Source organism: Terrapene carolina, unplaced genomic scaffold, assembly GCF_002925995.2.
Source record: "Terrapene carolina triunguis isolate 2854851 unplaced genomic scaffold, T_m_triunguis-2.0 Scaffold189, whole genome shotgun sequence".
NCBI lineage: Eukaryota > Metazoa > Chordata > Testudines > Emydidae > Terrapene > Terrapene triunguis.
Window position 1 is genome coordinate 10,076,336 of NW_020664540.1, and position 20,225 is coordinate 10,096,560.

Genomic DNA, 20,225 nt, shown 5'->3' on the forward strand with positions numbered 1-20,225 from the left:
TGTTCATTAACAGTACTGCCTTGAATTCCGGGAGTCGTTCATTTACTGCCAGCACTAACCCTTCACCAAACACATTTTTAGAAATGTTGAATGTGTATGCCTAGATTCAGGTAATCCAATAAGAACTGTCTTCAGAGAACGTGAAGATGATGCAGGCAATAATAGCCACTGGCCATGCCCATATCAGTGAAGGGACAAAGGAAGGCTATTTCTGAACTTTCCTCTGACTCTTACCCACAACACTTCCATATGCTGATTTGGGCACATTTTCCTTTTCTGCGATAGGTCTCTCTTTCTTGGAAATTTTCTGTGAGATTTTCACATCTTTTGATACAGGTACAGGAGCATATCTCCGAGGAGCTGGTGTCCTCAGAGGGGATTTCTGTGTACGAACGCCATACTTTCCAAATTGACTTGGATACGCTTAAATTCAGAAAAAAAAATAATGAACAATTTTTCTTTAAATCCGAAGTTAAGAGATTTTGAAAAGGAAAACAAACTCTTCAAAAGCAAACAGAAGTTTAAAAAGTCCCCACAGAAATATAAAACATTTCCATTAACAAGGCAAGAATTTTAAAAACAAGTAGTAACTTTGGTATTGAGGAAAGTAAGTGGAATGTGTCTACACTGGAGCTGGAAGGTGTTGTTCCCAGCTTGGGTAGACATACCACACTAGCTCTGATCCAGCTGGCATGCTAAAAATAGAAGTGTACCTGCTGTGGCATGAGCAGCAGCAGGGGCTAAGCACCTAAGTCCGTACCTAAGGTTCGGGTAGGATCTTACTCGGGGCGGCTAGCCCCTCCCTGAGCTCACGCTGCCACAGCTACACTTGTATTTTAAACACGCTAGCTCAACCAGAGCCAGCGCAGGTATGTCTACCCAAGCTGGAAATTACACCTTCCAGCCTCCGTGTGACACACAGTACCTCAAAATAACCCCCTGTAACCACCTTATTTACCACTTTTCTATGGTTATATATTTTGTACAAAGTATGCCTTGTGAGGTATCATTTGAAAACTCATGAGCTACTGAACATTATCATCATTAGCATGTGTGTATCATCATTGTATATGGAGTTATGAGATTTTGCTATGATTACTTTGTTACTCAACATTTTGGGAGTCTGGGAAATGCCCACAGACCAGCTCCTCAGAAATAATAAAGGCCTTGCATATCATCCCAAATGTCATGTACACAGAAGGTGCGAGCAAGAAATTTACAATTCATCTGAGACACGCTTTGAATCGCACATACACAGGAGACCTCTCTGTCTATACCCCAGCGGGGGTGGGGGTTGTTCCTCAAGGAGAGGAGGAGGGTATAAAATAAGAGACAATGGCTTCTGCATTACCTCTCTCCTTCCCCACCTCCAGTGAAGTAAGATTGCTTGAAAGACTTTGAACTGGGGAGATTGGTCCCCGCTGGGGAGGGTATCCAGCCTGTGTACTAAGAACTGTGAACTGCCGGCAACATTCAGAGGGTTGAGAAAAGCTGTTTGCTTCAAATTTTACTTAACTTGGTAAAGCTTAGGAATTATATTGCGATTTTATTTCTTTTTGTAACCAATTCTGACCTTTTATGCCTGTATCACTTATAATCACTTAAAATCTTTCTTTCTATAGTTAATTAACTTGTTTTTATATTTTATCTAAACCAGTCTACTCTGACTGAAGTTTTTGGGGAATCTCTGCACGGGTTAATAAGGGCTGGTGAATATTCATTTTCTTTGATAAAATGATGGACTTATGAGCTTGCTCTGTCCAAGGCAGTCTTGAGCAGTGTAAGACGCACATTTCTGGGGTGCAAGGCTCGGGGAATTTGCATGTGTCTCCCTGTTTACAGTTCATGAGTGGGTAGGAGAACATTCATGTAACTTAGCTGGGTGTGCCTTACATGCTGATGGCTGTGTGAAAGCAAAGCCTGGAGGGGCTACTTTTCACTAGCATAGCAGTGTAAGAGAAGACCTCGGCTGAAGAGTTAAGGGAGCACAGTGATTCCACAGTCCAGATTGGGTACCCTGGGAGATGTCACAACCAGTGTAGACACACCCTAACAAGAGTCCAGGGCAAGATACAGCATGGTCAGGCAGTGTACAAGTTTCCACATTCACTTTCTTTTATAAAACAGTCTTGGGCCTCTCAAATACAATCAGCTGGGTGAGCATAAGTATCCACTAAATACCAAAATCTCACTTTAATTTGATATAAATGTGGTTTTCAGTTTATGTAGTATGCACTGTATTAATGAAGATAAAATCAGTTCTGCAAAAATATTTCTTATTCCTTAGTAATATGTGGTCCTAAATTTATGAAAGCAAGATTAAGACAGAAATAAAACTGAGTATCTAAATTAACTGAATTATTCACCTTGGGTGGGCACAGCATTGGTAGAGAATAAATTCCTATGACATGAAGAGACTTGGCTGGTAAGTGGCTGCTGTCGTTCTGGGTTTGTAGAATGCTTTGCCACCAAATTGGAAGATGGTATGTTAACTGGTTGGAAACAACCTGTGTTGATTGCAGAGCTAATGAGATGAGACTAAGAGACAAAAGGTACAAAGTTAATTAAAAAAAAAAAAAGGAATTATAGCTATTTAACAAATAATCTGAACAAGCAAATATGTAATATATTTATACTAATTGGGATCTGGGGGGAAAAATGATAGGCAGCAGGCTAAGAAAACTAATACTTGCTCACTGTTTTGAAAGGTAGAACAAAACAAAACTGACACATAGGAATCTCTCCCCCCTCCAAAAAAGGGGGGAAATAAGCATTCCCATTCTGGCTAGTTCCCAAAAACACAGACATTAGGATAAGAGGGATTTTTTTTCCAAATTCTTAGGGTATGTCTTCATGTGATTGCAGCTCAGGTAGACATACCCAATTTAGCTTTAATCTAGCTAGCCCAGGTAGTGGAGCAGTGAAGCTATGGCAGCACACGCTTCAGTGCAGGCTGTTCAAACCCATCCAGAACTGTGGGTAATCACTCCCGGGGCTAGTCTTCACTGAAATGCACACTGATGCAGATCCACTGCAGATTAAAACTAGCTCAGGTACGTCTACCTACGCTACAATCACATACACACTTGCCTGACAGCACTGTTATTAAGTTGAAAGCTTCCCAAACAATCTAAGGTACTTGTTTCCATGACAGTGGTATCCAATGGCCTCAAAATCTAATGTATTTATCTTCACAACACCCCTATGAGGTAGGGAAGTGTTGTTATCCTCATTTTACAGATGAAGAACTAAAACAGAGAAGCCAAGTGACTTGCTCAAGGTCAAACAGGAAGTCTGTGGCAGATCAGGAATTTGAACCCTATTCTCCAGGTCTTGGCTAACCCACTAACCTCCCTAACCACTGGATCATCCTCCCTCTCTGGAACTAGGTCATAAAACCTCTCTGTCCTATACCACACATTCTCCTCTGCAATTTTAACTGCTTAGAAGGTAAGAAGCCACCAAACAAATCCTCCTGGCATAGACATATGGGCACAATAAGAATCTCATACATGTGAAAGTACTGTTGCAGCTTTACTCAATTAAAGAAATTTAACAACAAACTTCAGTATAACTAACACCAAGACACAGAGGCAGAGAAACAGCAAGAAGCTCTATGTTTCTATGCAGGTACCTGAACATGTATTTGTTGCTGTTGTAACTTTTCAAGATGCTGAATCCGCTGTTCCATGAACACATGCATCTGTTTTTCAAGCTCGTTGACTCTGTCATGACAACGGGATCTCTCCTGCTGTTGAGTCTTTATATTTGTTTGCTGTTCTGCAACGCGTTGCAGCTGCTTGTCAGTCTCCTGCAGTTTATTGAGCAATGCTGAAACAGAGCTAACTTTTGCTTCCAAATCGCTTTGAACCTGAGGAAAAAAATTAGACTCTATAGCTCAGGTACAGTTCAAAGAGAAGTCTAGTTATACATTTTTAAAAACTCTTGAGTTTGAAACCTGAGGCAAGAGGAAGCAGGTATTAATGCCATTCCAATTTGTTCTCAATATCCCTCCCCCACCATCACATCACACTCTTTTTGGCATCTATATTTTCTTCAAAAGATTCAAATAATAATAGTCCTGATTTGGGATGATTTAATAACACAAGAGAACCTTGCCAAAGATAAATACAGCATTAAAAATGTAGTGTTCATTAGAGCCAAGTCACCCTTTACCCAAATAAAATGAACAAAAACATCCCTTAAAACAGGCAGTACCAATATTATCAGATTGCTGCAGACTCTCTTCTATGTTAAACCAATCTTTACGGTAACTCTCATTGGCAGCCCCCCCCCCCCCCCCCCCAAACAATAGCATATAATTATCGCTCTGAGAAAACTGGGTTGTTTTTTTTTAAATGCATAGCAGTGTCATGGGTGTTTAAATTTAACGGGATATACATGGCTGCCAAGTCTTTTTCCCCCTCCCCTCCGAATGCTGCCATTTTCCCAAGAGCAGGGAGGCAGAAGCAGGCATTCTCACTTCCACCTCCCTGCCAAGACCACACCTACTCACAGGGTTACTGGGGGGTGGGGTGGGGGTTGTCTCATCATCCGGTGCAGTCCGTCCAGCCCAGCCCAGCCTAGGACAGGGACTGGGGTTGACGCGTCCCACACTCAGCTCCGGACCAAGGCTGCTGCACGGTTGCTTCCTGTCCAACTCGCAGGGAGAGGGGGCGGGACAGACAACGCATGGCTATTAGGAGCTCTGACCCACCCCACAGCAGTGCCCAACAGGCAAAGGAGCTGAGACCAGGATCTGCTGCTTGGAACACGAGCAGAGATGAGAGAGGGCCCTGCCTGGCGGGGGGATCCGTGTGAGACTCTAATCCGTCCCTGTTCAATCCTGCTGCTCAATATAATTCTCATAGCTGCTGATGCCCTCTACATAGACCACTGCTTCTGGTGCAAGGCCACAAGCACAGACTGGTGGGACCACAACATCATGCAGGCTTGGGATGACCAGCAGTGGGTCCAGAACTTTTGCATGAAGAAAGCAACATTTCTGGAGCTTTGTAAGCAACTTGCCCACATCCTCCAGTATAGAGAGACACATGTGAGGTCACTCTTGGCAGTTCAAAAGCAGGCTGCTATAGCTGTCTGGAAGCTGGCTACTCCAGACTGCTAGAGGTCCATTGGCAAACAGTTTGGGGTTGGAAAGTCGACTGTGGGTAAAGTGGTGGGAGAGGTAACTGAGGCAAACAGGCATGTGGTTTACCCCAAAGTGGTTGACATTAAAGATATTCCAAAGGTAACTGCTGACTTTGAGAGAACGGGGTTTCCTGACTGTGGCGGGGCTATTGATGGCATTCAGGTGCCCATAATTTGCCCTCCTCAAGGAGCACATGAGCACATAAACCACAAAGAGTACTACTCCATTGTTATGCAGGCACTCGTGGACCACAAAGGCAGATTTATGAATGTCCACTTGGGCTGTACAGGAAAAGTTCACGATGCCAGTTTTTCGCCGCTCAGGAGTCTACATTCATAGACAAGCTGGGACACTATTACCACCAAATGACACTGAATTAAATGGTGTTACTGTCCCCATTGTTATTCTGGGGGACCCTGCGTATCCTCTTTTGCCTTGGCTTCTGAAACCATACCCTGATTTCAGAGGCCCTGGCAAAAAAGAGATTTAATTACACTCTCAGCCGGTGTAGAATGGTTGTTGGCAGATAGTAAGGCCTAATGAGACAGAATTATTTCAGGGGCAGATAAAGATTTGCAAAGTCAACAGACACCTGATTCCCCAGAGGCCAGGGATATATAAATCAGAAGTAAGAAAACCAGGTAATTATCTGTTAGTCTTAAAGGTGCCACAGGACCCTCTGTTGCTTTTTACAGGTAAGTATCTATGTGCTTATATGACCCTCCATCACCACCATATCTAAGCACCTCAAACATTACTGATTTTAGTACTATGCGGGGGTTTACAGACCCCTCTCTAAGACTGGAACTGGACCAAGAAGGCCCTGCCCCTCAGCAACTGCAGAGCATGCTCCAAATGGAGGACCTGCTTACAATGGGATGGTGGCAATCAAGTGGGGAGAGAGAGTGAAGGAAGGAAGGCAGCCTGTTAGTACCTTCTGGAACAGGGGAATCCACAGAGGAAAGACCTAGACTGTGGGTAAGGCCTAAACCAGGCAGCGAGGGGCCTGACCCCTTTTTCTCTCCCCTTCTGCTTGACAAGGCTAAAATCACAGGACACTGAAAAGGGAGAACTGGGAACCTCTGACAAACTATCTGAATTGCTGAGACTGTTTGAACAACCCTCTGTGAGGAATGAAGCAGAGGGCTGTGGCCATGCCCCAAACTGAAGAGAACACCGGGCGATGGGTATGAAGTGGCCCAGGGTAGGCTGGTCTGGGTATCAGCTAGAGGGGACAGAAACAATCCCCACTCCTTCCCACTTAGGCCCTGGGTTGAGAGTCAGTGCAAAGGGTGGGCCCGGGTTTCCCTACCCTTTCCTCTACCCTAGACTGATCGGGGCAACCCAGAGGAGGACAGACTGACTTGGTTGACAGGGCTTCATATTGCCTGATAAACCGCCCCCTCCCTCCGCCACAGGACTCTAGAGACTGAGTCATGGCCTGCCTACTAGGTCTGCTGGCCCTTAAGTGAACCCTACTACAGGTACTATCCCTATTTTCACAGATAAGGAACTGAGGCACAGAGAAATTTAGTAACTTGCCCAAGAGCACACAGGAAGCCTGTGGCAGAGGTGGGAATTCATCCTACATCTCCTGAGTCCCAATCCAGTACCTTAACCCCAAGATCATCTCGCTTCTCTCCCATGCTATCTAGAGCATACCTGTGTGCGAACCGTGACCTTCAGAAAACTGCTATACACGTTATGTTGACTGCATAGTGTAGGTTTTTAAATGAGCAGTAAGAAGACTGATCAGTGTCTCTTTTTGAAATACCAGATGAAAATCGCCTCTTGACTTTACAGAAATTCACCTGAATCAAACCTCATTTATCTTTTTATTCTCTAGTTAACACAAACCTGACCTCTCTTGTTTGGATTCTGCAAAATAGTTACATCTCAATAAGAAGTTAGGGGAAGTTCCTTCTTTCTGGCTTGAACATTGATAGACTGACCAACCAGGTACAGCCACATTTGAATTACAGGTGCGGTGTGTTGTCTTAAGTTTTGGCCATCCAGTTTTTATTAAGGAGATTTACACCATAGACAAAAAGTTAAAGCTACACCAAAGGGGATCTATAAACAGCAGTGTAATCTATCAAACGTGGGCTTTCTCCCATCCTATTCACTATGTACTGCACAACATCACACTATCTACTGGGACACTTCCCAGGGTACCCAGGGCTGTGAGGCACATCACTACCACCTGCCCTTACCATGAGGGAATCTTGTCTGTGTGGATCAGCCCCCTGACTCCAACAGCCTCTGGCAACACAAGCTGCCTTCCAGGCTTCCGCAAGCCTCGTGCTCTCTATACAAGTTAGCAACAGGTACACACCAACCCCTGAGTCCTCAGAGCATCCCTCTGGAGTCCCCAGCCCCTGATCCACTGAATTCTTAGATCCTCTTCTCCTGAGGGTATAGCACACATCAGCTTACAAGATCCAACTCAGGATCACTAATCTGCTTAACATACAGCACTTACATTTACAGTGAAAGCAAGAATAAGTTTATTATCAAAGAACAGAGACTCAACTGACAGTAAGAATACTGGAAACATATGGTTACATATCAAACAAAATCATAATACGCTTTCTAGAACCTCAACTTCACTCGCAAGACATTCCCCTATCTTCTACAGAATAGTTTACTCCCAAGTCCTTTCCCCAGCATTGTCAACCAGGATGTCTGAGATCCTCCTTCCATGTTTGTCTCAAGGCACGCTACCTTTATATAGAATATAAAAACAAACTTCTCACATATTTTCTGTATATACATCTCACAATGATTAAGATGACCAGAGGGACACAGACTTTCAGTAGAGATCTTACATGACCCCTTCTGGTAAACCCAGAAGATCCCTGTACCCCAATGTACCCTGTGCCTTCTGCCAATTGGCAACAAGAGGCCCTTGGGTCACACCTACAAATACACAGAAGAGACGCACCCAGTGTTTGTATCCTTTTGTCATCCCCTCCTATCGACCCAATGAGCCATGCTGTTCATCAAGATGACTGTGAGCACATATGAAGAGAATACAAATGAAAGACAGTGGGAGCTTCACTCCTAGCCACCTCAGACTTATTTATTATTTCTACTATTTAACTTGATAGAGAACTAATTTTACCAAAAAATGTCTTACTTTGAGAAGTGGAGCTGTTGTAGCAATGGCAGCTGCTGTGGCTGCCGCGATGGTTGTGGCTGAATCTATATTGCTGTGTGCTGACCTGGTATCTTGAGCACTCTCTTTCTTTTCCGTAGATACATTTTCTAAAAGCTGTACCTTCACCTCCTTAAATACTGGAGGGTTTTGGGTTCTATAAATACAAAACATACCTTCCTGTGAATAGCATTCTTGTCAAGTACTGATCAAACATAACGTTCCCATTCCCTCCACTCCTGCCCCATAAACTAGCCTTTCCTCAGCACTATTAGCCATTGCGAGGCTTTCCAGGGATATCCAGGGTTGTGAGGGACCTCACCACCCCCTGCCCTTAGCATGTCTTTGCCTGCGATGGATCAGTTCCATGAAACCACCAGCCTCTGGCAACACAAGCTGCCTTCCAGGCCTTGGCAGGCCTTACTCTCTCTGTACAGGTTAGCAACACACACACACCAACCCACAAGCCTTCCAAATGTCCCCCGGAAGTGCTCAGCCCCTGTTTAACTGGACACTCATAGAACTCCTAGATTCGCTTCCTCCAAAGGAATAGTACACATCAGCTTGTAAGAGTCAACTTAACACACAGCACTTAGATATACTTATAGTGAAAACAAGAATATGTTTATTATCAAAGAACAGAGATTCAAGTGAAAGAACAAGAATACAGGAAACAAATAGTTACACATAAAACAGAATCATAACATGCTTTCTACAGCCTAAGCTTAATACACAAGGCATTCCCTATCCCTTACAAGACAGCTTACAGAAAGTCTTTTTCCAAGCATTTTCAGTCAGGTTGGATGAAATCCCTTCTCATAAGATAGACTCCAATGGCAACTTGTCCTCACAGAATGAAGGAATAACTTGGGGGTTCATTTGCATCCAGATATAGTTTCAGAAGTTCATTGTCCTACTCCTAAACAGGATAACTCTTGCTGGTTTTGTTTTTTCCTGCAACCCTCCACAACCTAATGATTGGTATTTTGCTCGGTCTGTAAATGGGCATCCACTGAGAACCACACAATACTTAATTTGCACATGACCAGCCAGAGTGAGATAAGCATCTCTTCCCATTTCCCTGCCAGGAGTATGTGGATTATCTTTTGGTGACCTGTCTTAACTCACAGATCTAAAGAACATAATTTTTAGTATCTATACATAACTTCACATATTTTCTGTACATGCATCTCACAATTATTATGATTTCCAGTATGACACAGACTTTCATTACCAACCTTACATGACATTCTTTGCTGGACCAGCATGTAGATATCAGACCCAGGGGATTCCTGTAACTCTTATGTACCCCTGTGCCCTTTGCCAATTGGCATCAAGAGGTCCTTGGGTCAGACCCATACAGGCATTTATGGCTTCTCCAACAATAAACTTCCTTAAAGAAAAATTACACATTTCTCCCACACAGCTGACACTAAAGAATTTTATTTAAACCTTTATTGCAACAAGATAATAAAGATTTGTTACAGAGGTATCATTTGTTAATGTTTGTAATATTAAGGGCATGGTCTGTCTATGGTATGACTGCAACCATGACACACAACGGGGTTATACACTGGCTGTCACCTAGATCAATTACATATACAGTTCTAGACTGTGGTATAGACTTGACCTTATTCAAGCAGTCTGTAACCAGGCTACAGTCCAAATTGAAGGCTGCTAGCGGCGGGGACCTTATCTCCTTATTTGTTTGTAAAATGCCTTGCATGCTTTTGGCACTAAATAAATCAGAACAATTCCTGCCCCCTTTTTTGAACACTAAGGCATTATTCCAAAAGGTTTTTGAAAGCATTAAAGAAAAAAAAATGTACAAAATAGTAAAGACACTGTAGGGCAAATAGACTTCAAACCAGAAAATGAGTTCTGAAAAAATACTTCCACAAGTATAAACAGAATATTAATGGAGGAGGATAAAGAACCATTTTCCTATTACCAGCGCTACTAAGAGGGATCAGGGAAACCAGGAACCACATATCTTAATAGAAACTGAACAGCTGAGACATTATTAACAGCTCAAACTTACCTCTGCTTTAATACAGCGCGTAAAGCTTCTTTCTCGCCAGTAGTGTATTGAGAAATAAATATATCACCATCTGTGAAACAATAATATAATATACACTTTGTCAATTTAATTTTCAGGTCTCATTTTATAAAGGTAAAAACAAAGTTATTTCAGTAACATGTAGAAATTTGGTATAAAGTACGTCACAGCTGAATACACAAGCCACATTATTTCAGAGTGTAAATGTTTTCTTCACAGGTAATAGCTTTAAGTTATGAAAAGACAAACATTAGGCATCATTTAACATAGGGCTAAAAAATCTGAGTATCGTTCGCTACTGTGTTTTAAAAATAGTCAGTGATAAGACAACCCAATGTGCTTTGAAAATAACTATCAATTTATTTTCTCTCACATAAAGCATTGAAGAATTTGAGAATGCTGTCAAAATAATGACCGTTTTGAATGTGTGCACTACATGACATATACATTTAAATTGTGCAAACTCTAACTGAAACTTTCTAACAAACAAAAATGAACTAAAACTGCATGGTATTACTATTACTTTTTCCTTTGCTATCATAAAGTGCAACAAAAGCCTTCACCCACCATCAAATGCTCTAGAACAGGGGTGGGCAAACTTTTTGGCCCAAGGGCCACATCTGGGTATGGAAATTGTATGGCGGGCCATGAATGGTCACAAAATTAGGTGTTGGGATGTGGGAGGGGGCTCCAGGCTGGGGCAGGGGGTTGGGGTGAGGGCTCCAGCTGGGGGTGCGGGCTCTGGTGTGTGGCTGGGTACGAGGGGTTGGGGGTGCAGGAGGGTGCGCCGGGCTGGGACCGACAGGTTCGGCGGGGGATCAGGGCTGGGGCAGGGGGGTGGGGTGCGGGAGGGGGGCAGGGGTCCAGGCTCTGGGCAGTGCTTACCTCAAGCAGCTCCTGGAAGCAGCCGCATGTCCCCTGTCCGGCTCCTACGTGAAGGCATGGCCAGGCGGCTCTGCGTGCTGCCTCATTCACAGGCGCCACCCCCACAGCTCCAATTGGCCTCAGTTCCCAGCCAATGAGAGCTGCGGGGGTGGCGCTTGGGGCAGGGGCAGTGTGCATAGCCCCCTGGCTGCCCCTACGTGTAGGAGCCGGAGGAGGGACATGCCGCTGCTTCCGGGAGGTACGCGGAGCCACGGCACGCGCAGAGTGGGGCAAGCCCCCAACCCTGCTCCCTGGCTGGAGCATGGGAGCGAGGCAAGCCCCAGACCCTGCTACCCGGCGGGAGCTCGAGGGCCAGATTAAAACGTCTGAAGGGCCAGATGCGGCCCCATGGCTGTAGTTTGCCCATCCCTGCTCTAGAAGTTCCCCTAATCAGGATTCTCTCCCATTGTGCATCACAGAGGACCCCAAATCCAATAGTCATAAGCAAGCTGCTCCAAGTTTACTTAGTATAGGATCTTGAAAATTCAGAGGAAGCAGCACTGCTTGCCACAGGTAAACTATGTTACAATACAACCTTGCTAATATGCATATTGCTGATCTGCACATTTTATAATGCACACACAACAGAGCAGCCTTTTACCTCCCTCTCAGCAAAGATTTAACAGAAGTTGTAGTAAGATCTCATTATCGATACTACTGTACATTATTTAACAAAACACATATGTTGCACCTTGATAAGAAGGGCTCGGCCCTCCTTCACCCCACCCTGAGGGCTGCACAGAGGGTGGATCTTTTCTTAATATACTAGGTAGTATCAGATAAGGTTAAATTGCACTTGATAAGCAATGAGCAAAGTAAATTTTGCAATGCATTAACCTTACCAACCCCTCAAATGTTTCTCTGGGGGACATACCCCAGTTTTGGGACCTCTAATCTAGCCTGAACTCCTGCGTAACACTATAGAATTTCATCCTAAATCAGTATTTTTAGAATTACATCCACATTATGAGACCTTTAAAAGATTTTCCTTCATGATATTGAAAAGAACTCAGAAAGAAGTCTTGTATGTCTGGGCAGTTAGCTTCCGCACCACCATTTTAAGCATTATCAGGATAACTGTGTTTTCAATTATTTCTTTTCCCCCTCAACAAATATTAATTCAAAAACTCACAGAAAGCAAAACCACTGCCAATGCTCAGGGAAGAGACTATAATTATGTCTTTAAGAGTTAACAATTTTACACAGAACATAGGTTTTTTTTAGTGTAGATATTCCATATTATATGTAATTAAAAGGTGAGAGAGAAATATTAAAAAACAGATTTCTTTGCCTATATTAACATCTGATTATTAAAGCTAAAAGAGTTTAAAAATGTAGTTTACTTTTTGGTTATAAACTCCTTTCATGTTCGATGCATCACTTAGTAAAATGCTGCACAAATTATAGATGAATAACTTTTTTTTAAAATAGCTTTTTTAGAACTGAACAAAAAGTTCATAGAAAGCTAGCATGGACCACTGTGATCTGTCCTCCGAGATAGCTTGGCTATAGGAATTCTCTGAATTAATTCCTGTTTGAAATAGAACATATATTTATCTTTATTTAAAAGTTTCCAATGATGGAGGATCAACCATAGCCCTTAATAAGTTGTTCCAATGGTTAATTACCCTCACTGTTAGAAATGTATTTCTTATTTACAATGTGAATTTGTTTAGCTTCAACTCCCAGAAATTGGATTGTGTTTATAACTTTGTTTGTTAGATTGAAGAGCCTTCTTTATCAAGTTTCTTTTCTCCATATAGGTACTTACAGACTGAGATCAAGTCACCCATAAACCTTCTCTTTAAGCTAAACAGATTGAGCTCCTTGAGTCTATATCACTACAAGGCATGTGTTCTAATCCTTTAATCATTCTCATGGTTCTTCTCTCCAATTTATCAACACCCTTCTTGAACTGTGCACACCAAAACTGGACACAGGATTCCAGTAGTGCTTGCACCAATGCCAAATACACAGAGGTAATATAAAACTCTCTACTCCTACTCAAGATTTCCCTGCTCATGCATCTAAGGCAGTGGTGGGCAACCTGCGGCCAGCTGATCTAAAGAGTGCATTAGCACTTCTGGCCACAGCACTGCGCAGGAAGCTTACGCTCAGCTGGTTATCCACCATGACCCCCAAGTCTTTTTCAGAATCACTGCTTCTCAGGATAGAGCCCCCATCCTAAGTATGACATTTGGCCATTCTGAAATACATATTGTTTGCTTGAGTCCTGCTTACCAAGCAATCCAGTTAGCTCAGTATCAGTGATCTCTCTGCCTCATTATTCGCTACTTCCCCAATCTCTGTCATCTGCAAACTTTATGGGTAATGATTGTTTTCTTCCAGCTTATTGATAAAAAATGTTAAATAGCGTAGGGCCAAGACCTAAGTACCCTGTAAGCTGCGTGGTCGCGCAGCAGGCTCTCAAGGGCCACGCAGGCGGGGAGAGGAGCCCCTCCCCCGGCCCAGCCCAGGCCCCACCAGGGAGAGGAGCCCTTCCCCTGGCCCAGATCCACCAGAACTGCCGGGGAGAGGAGCCCCAACCCCAGCCTGGCCTGGCCCCACCCCGCTGGAGCTGCTGCGGATGGGGAGAGGACCCAAGCTGCTGTGGCGAGAGAGGGCTGAGGGGAGTCCTCTCTCCCCGCTGCAGCTCCAGGCCAGCCTGCACTCCATTACCCCAAACCCCTCATCCCCAGCCCTACCCCAGAGCCTGCACCCCCAGCCGCAGCCCTCACCCCCCAACCCTCTGCCCCAGCCCTGAGCCCCCTCACACACTCTGAATCCCTCGGCCCCACCACACATCACCTCCATATTGGTGCACATAACAAAATTCATTCTGCATGTGGACGTAAAAAATTAGAGAGAACACTGGCCAAGACCCAATCTGTGCAGGACCTCACTAGAAATACATCTGCCAGTTTTTAAACCATTTAATGGGACATGTTGATTGTGTATTGTTCTAATTTCTTAATCAATATGTTGTGCGATACCAAGTCAAATGCCTTTCAGAAGTCTATTACATCCACACTATTACCCTTATCAACCAAACTTGAAATATCATCAAAAAGATGAAATTGCAATGTTACCAGTCCGGTTAAAGTCTTATAAATATTAATGTTAAAAATATATATAAGTTAGGGGACAAATCTGACCAGTGTAATTAAAATTCAAATCCCATTTTCAAAAAGCTGATTCCAAACAAATCTCATTTTTAAAAGATATCGCTTTTCCTAGAAATTGGTTGCTTACAAAAATATGCACACTCACGGCAGCAGTTACTGACCTCATGCTAATGTCACCAATCAAGCACTTTAAAACAAAAATTGCAAGCTCTTGAATATTCTACTAAAAGGCATGCACCACTTCAGTACTAGGAGGCTGCCAAGATTTCTGGCAATGCAGTTTAACACACTACTGGAAGGTGCTCGGATACTACAGTGATGAGCATAGTCGTATGGTAAAGTACAGAATGAAATAGAATAGAACTCCCACTGTTAAAAAACAAGGATTTAAGTTATCTTCATTTTACTAGTGGAACTCATGAACTGCAACATCTTGACTAACTATTTTTATACTGAAGGAAAAGATATGAAACAAACGTATTTTATAGCTATTTTCCAAAATAGCTGTTTTCTTAACAATGGTTATAGAAGTCTGATTTTTGTCTTACCTTCTGGTCTATTTCCATCTTCCATTACTTGCAAAGGAACTCCTTTTACTGCAGCTTCCTTAGAGTAATCCTTTAGGGATAGGTGTGAGGGGAAAACAAACATTAACAACACGTATCAAGAAGAATTTATTTTTAAATTGTTTATATATTAGTTCAAAATACAAAAGAAATATAGTATGCAATTATAAATCAGTAAAGTATGTCTCATTTTTTAATCAGCACCCAAAAGTTTCAGAAATAGACACGACTGCTGAACATGTGGGCATAAAGACCTCCACATTGAAGTAATACAAACTGCTGTTCAGAGACCCTACTATCTGTACCCTCTAACCTAGAATAATATTGATTGAGATATTTTTCTGGACAGTAATGCATCTAGACTAAAAATAAGAAGTAATCTCAATATTAAGGTGTTTATTTTGCACATTGGTGGCCAAAGGATTTTAAACAAATAACTCATTAATATGTGTTTATCTTAACATGTGCAAGCAGTCCCAATGAATTCATCATTACTACTCAAGCACATCAAGCTAAGCATATACATAAGCATGACTGGGGCCATATAATGGAATTTATTTCACTGAAATAAACCTTGAATAATCATGCTCTACTGGTTGGGTTGAGGAGATAGAAATCCACCAGCTTACCCTAAATTTTGATGTGGGTTGGCAGAACAGTACTCTACAGTCGTGGTTTTCAACCTTTATTCATTTGCGGACCCCTAAAAACTTTCAAATGGAGGCATGGGCCCCTTTAGAAATTTAAACTGTTGTACTCTTTAAGTCTTAGACTGAAAATTGACTGAACAGTATTCAACTATAAATGTTGCATGTACATGGCACGGCATTCAACACAATGTGAGAAAGGGTGCTAAATGTGGGCTTCTGTGGTAACGACAATACTTCTGGGTTTTGACCTGTAGGTGGGGGTATTCACATACTTTTGATTGATCAGAAAAATGGAATGCCTTTTCTGGGATCTGAAACTTTATTTTCATAGTCACATCTCGCAGACCCCTTAGATATAGTCTTCAGGCCCCCAGGGGTCTGCAGACCACAAGTTGAAAACCACTGCTCTACAGTCACTACTTCAGCCTAGGAGTAGGGCTAATAGCTACCGGTCCTATTTGCCACTACTCAACTGTCAATGGATCTACTCTGAGGCATATAGAAACCCATTTGCAGTCCCTTCACACCACAGGAGACAGGAGAATTTTATCCTTATGCATGGCCGTGTACAATGGATTTGCTAAAAACAGATCTCAACAAATACAGACTACAGAAAATATAGCAAATATAAAAGGAGGAACTAATTGAGCTAGAAAGGGTCACATCAAAATATTAAAGACATTTAAATAGATTATGAACTAATGTCTATTTAAATCAACGATGGCAGGAAGCAAAAGAAACTATAATCGTAATATTAAAGGTCTCCAGGAAATCATATTGATTTGTGCTATTCAAGGAGCAGAAATTTCATAGGAAGAATTACACTATAATTTGAAAAAAACAGTTGCTATAGGTGGAACATAAGAAAACGATGCATGCATACTCACTCTATACTAAATAGGTTAAGAGAATATAAAGGCTCTGATCCTGCAAAGACTTATGCATGTGCATTGACTTCAATACTTCCAGTGCATAAAGTTAAGCACATGCAGAAGTCTTCGCAGGAACAGGGCTGAAGTCAGATAAGCCTCTGGGAGAGAGAAGTAGTTTGCTGATCTACAAAAATTTGGATCATATATATAAACTTTTAAGATGGAAGTATGGCATACACTTCAGGATTGTAGGATCAGGAATAGAACAGTAACTCTTCTTACCTTCTGTGATAATAGTGTGGGTTCTAAATCATTTTCTACCGAAAGAAGATGTTCTGAACTTCTTTCAGCCAACATACTTCGGACAGCTAAAATGAAAGAGACTTTAGTGTAGTTATCATAGAACAATATCATAGAATATCAGGGTTGGAAGGGACCTCAGGAGGTCATCTAGTCCAACCCCCTGCTCAAAGCAGGACCAATCCCCAGACAGATTTTTGCCCCAGATCCCTAAATGGCCCCCTCAAGGATTGAATGTACAACCCCGGGTTTAGCAGGCCAATGTAGTTTATGCATCTGTGACAGGTATAACTAGTCTGTCCCAGATCTTTGTCATTTCTATATCTGTACCTTTAAAAATCTAAACTAAACAAAATGACCTTCATTGCACAAATGAGCTCAGTGTGTCAACTTGGAACTGGCATATTAATGAACAATGCCTGAGATGCAACATAAATCTGTTTGACACACAAGAGAAACTTGCTGAAAGTGAGAATTGCAAATGATGCAATGACAACTCTGGATCAAATTCAGTAGGAAATCAACAAATTAATGGGGTAATGCATTCTGATGCCCTTTTACAAAGATAACATCTTGTAAAGTTGTGTGATCCTTTGATCAACAATGAAAACTTTATTTTCTAAGGAGATAAGAGGCACACTTTAGCCCAGTAAATTCATAGCACAGGATGTGTCAATTTTAGCTATTTTAAATGAACCCATTACTGTAGTTTCTAGGTGACAGGGAATAAGATATAGCTTTAGCTTCCAGACATCTAAGATACACTTGAAATGTAGGGAGAAACACTGTTAAAGGGATGTCATCAACTTAAAAAAAATTTAAATTTCTAACCTGAAAATGCTTTACTCACTATTGTAGCAAGCACCAAAAATTACCAGAACTTAAAGATTAGAGGAAATAATATATTATGTTTTTTCAGTTTATTTGTATATTTGTCAGTAGTTAATTGGGTTCAGCTGTTTGTGTGGGTCTTTCACAAAGCAACACCTCAGAAAAAAACTAAACTGTAAAAATCTCATTTTAATATTGTAATCACACTAATTACCAGGAAGAAACAGGGGCAGCTGTTGTATCTGAAACTCTTTTTAAACACAGTTTGGTTTTTTTTTAAACTGACTACCTTTCAAGTTAAATGTGTCCCTCTAAACATGCAAACATTATGTAACCAAAACAGAGGGGTCACTGGAATTACCTTTTTTGAAATATCCATACAAAGCATGTAATATTTAACATATTTTCATGACTGTTTTCTCTACTCTAAACTGCCAATAAATATTTCTTTCTAATCTCAGTAGGTTTTGGTCATCATACATTGAGAAATCTATCAGTTCCGGCTCTCCGAGCAAATTAATCTGTCATTTTAAAGATAGAGATAGCTGCAAGTGCATGAAAAGGCCTGTGATCTTTCCTCCAGTACAGTGCTACAGAAGGACCTGCAATCCCCATGTAGGTACAAAGAGGGCTAAAACAATCAAAAGGTACAAGACCCAGAATATCCTTCTTTCTCTTTCACCATAATGAATAGCCAATGGCAAATTTATCATCACAATGAATGTACTACACAGAATTTGCAGCAATATTTAAGGAGTGTGTGAAGTCTGGGGACATTTTGTACAGAGTTAGAAAAACATTCTAAAATATTTTATACAAAACATGTTAAAAACAAAATAGTATTTCACAAAACTGGCTAAATGGCATCTGGTCAATTAGGAAACAAAAAAAAGTATAACCAATTCATATCGATCTTTACAGACAACTTTCCTAATATACATACGTATATAAATGAGATGCTGGAAAAAGGATATGGCTAGACAAATTACCCCACAGAAATCGGGTTTGATCACATACCCTGTGTAACGCTGCTGGAGGTAGTGACAGTTGATCTATTCGGCTGAGGTTTGTTTGCTGACAATGCTGGAGGAATATAGGCTGTTTTGTTTTTATTCAAAGCTGCATCATCTGCCTGGTAGGGAGAAGCCACTTCACGAAGCTTCTTTACTGAAATTTTAACTTTTTTTCTACTGCAGTCAGTAGCGGCTGTCCAAGTGCCAGTGGGTTTTTCTTTTGTGTGGAGGCTGGTGGAGCGGATAAGCACGTCACCGGCAGTGAAGCTAGCCATAGAGTCCTGGCTGACACTAGAATTACTTTCCACCTCCATGAAGAGCTCACAGTGCAGTTTTCAACACTCCCAACCAACCTATTAATGGGGTTTAATAACATTATTAACCAAAAGGGACAGTTTATTAATGCTCATGAACTGATTATAGACAGAGGCACCCACATCACAAAAACCTAGGATTAAAGAAATAAAAGCGTGGGGGGCGGGGAGTGAGTGGGGTTTACAAGGTACAGTAGTCAGATTCCAGCAAATTATCCCTGGAGCTAAGCCAACACAAACAACCAGTCACCGCTCCTCCCTCTCAGCCCTCATCGTCTTGCCATGGGAGGGGCAGGGACTATCTACCCTGAACAGTTCTAATGGGCCTAACGCCACAGGATTTCGGTACCAAGCAGGGCCCACCTAGCCAGCAGCAGTGCTATAGCGGGGATAGGGTGAATTGGGATGCAGGACCCCCGCCCGCAGGGCACAGGCTCCCTCCCCTGCCTCCCTGCAGGGCACAGGGTGCACGGCTCCCTCCCCCATCCCCACCCCTCCGCACCCCCAGGAGTACAGCCCCTTCCCCACACAACCACCTTGGGGTGCAGGGGGGGTGCCCTCGCCCCGTTTTCCCCGGAAGCTGCAGCACACCCTCCTTCAACCCCTTCCCAGCAGCCACCGGAAATGCTAGTTACCATGGTAACAGCAGCAGCAGCAGCAGCAGCAGCTACCCCCCCACGACTCCCGCCCCTTCCAACCCAGCGGCGCCTGCCTGCCCAATCCTTTCCCGGGTAGCACCGCGCATGCGCTTGCTACTGCAGGCTTTCGGAAGCTCAGCATCAATACGCATGCGGAGGGAGGGATTCGGTCTGCGCGCGAGAGGCCGCATATCCAGGACGCATGCGTAAATCCGCCTCCCACGGGAAGGCCATTCGCTAGCGCTGCGTGGTCCCCCTTCTTTACTGTCCGGGTGGAACAAATACGCGATACAACCAACTGCTCCCCGTTATATTGCTGTAATAGCCACTTATGGTTCAGCTCTGTACTCTGGGAGCATAGTGTTCTGGTACGGCTGTTCACGCCGTACTGTGGCCCGCCCCAGGTTCTTCCGGGACACGGGGGACACTTTACAATGCTACACCATACTGCTCCGCGGGCCAAGGTAAATCTATCAGCGGATCCCTATGTGCCGATTCGTCTCCACGAGGAGGGTGGGGGAAAATCGTGGCGAATTTGCGGGGCGGAAGGAGGAGCTGAGGCTGCCGGTTCCCCCCACGTGTTGAGAGGCGCCGGGCGCAGAGCAGGTGAGTCGGGGAGCGGGC

General features: G+C 42.9%; 1 protein-coding gene across 1 annotated transcript in view; it reads right to left on the bottom strand.

Moving 5' to 3' along the window:
- Positions 1 to 19,540, bottom strand: part of KIAA0586 (KIAA0586 ortholog) — a 111,196-nt gene extending 91,656 nt beyond the window's left edge. Inside the window, exons 1-9 of the mRNA XM_029912090.1 lie at positions 19,500 to 19,540; positions 18,654 to 19,002; positions 16,788 to 16,873; positions 14,966 to 15,035; positions 10,351 to 10,420; positions 8,292 to 8,466; positions 3,635 to 3,871; positions 2,367 to 2,538; positions 235 to 423 (exon numbers count right to left, since the gene is read on the bottom strand). Coding sequence (XP_029767950.1) covers positions 235 to 423; positions 2,367 to 2,538; positions 3,635 to 3,871; positions 8,292 to 8,466; positions 10,351 to 10,420; positions 14,966 to 15,035; positions 16,788 to 16,873; positions 18,654 to 18,963 — 1,309 coding nt within the window. The 5' untranslated portion in view covers positions 18,964 to 19,002; positions 19,500 to 19,540. The remainder of the gene's footprint in view (positions 1 to 234; positions 424 to 2,366; positions 2,539 to 3,634; positions 3,872 to 8,291; positions 8,467 to 10,350; positions 10,421 to 14,965; positions 15,036 to 16,787; positions 16,874 to 18,653; positions 19,003 to 19,499) is intronic.
- Between the last annotated feature and the right edge of the window lie 685 nt (positions 19,541 to 20,225).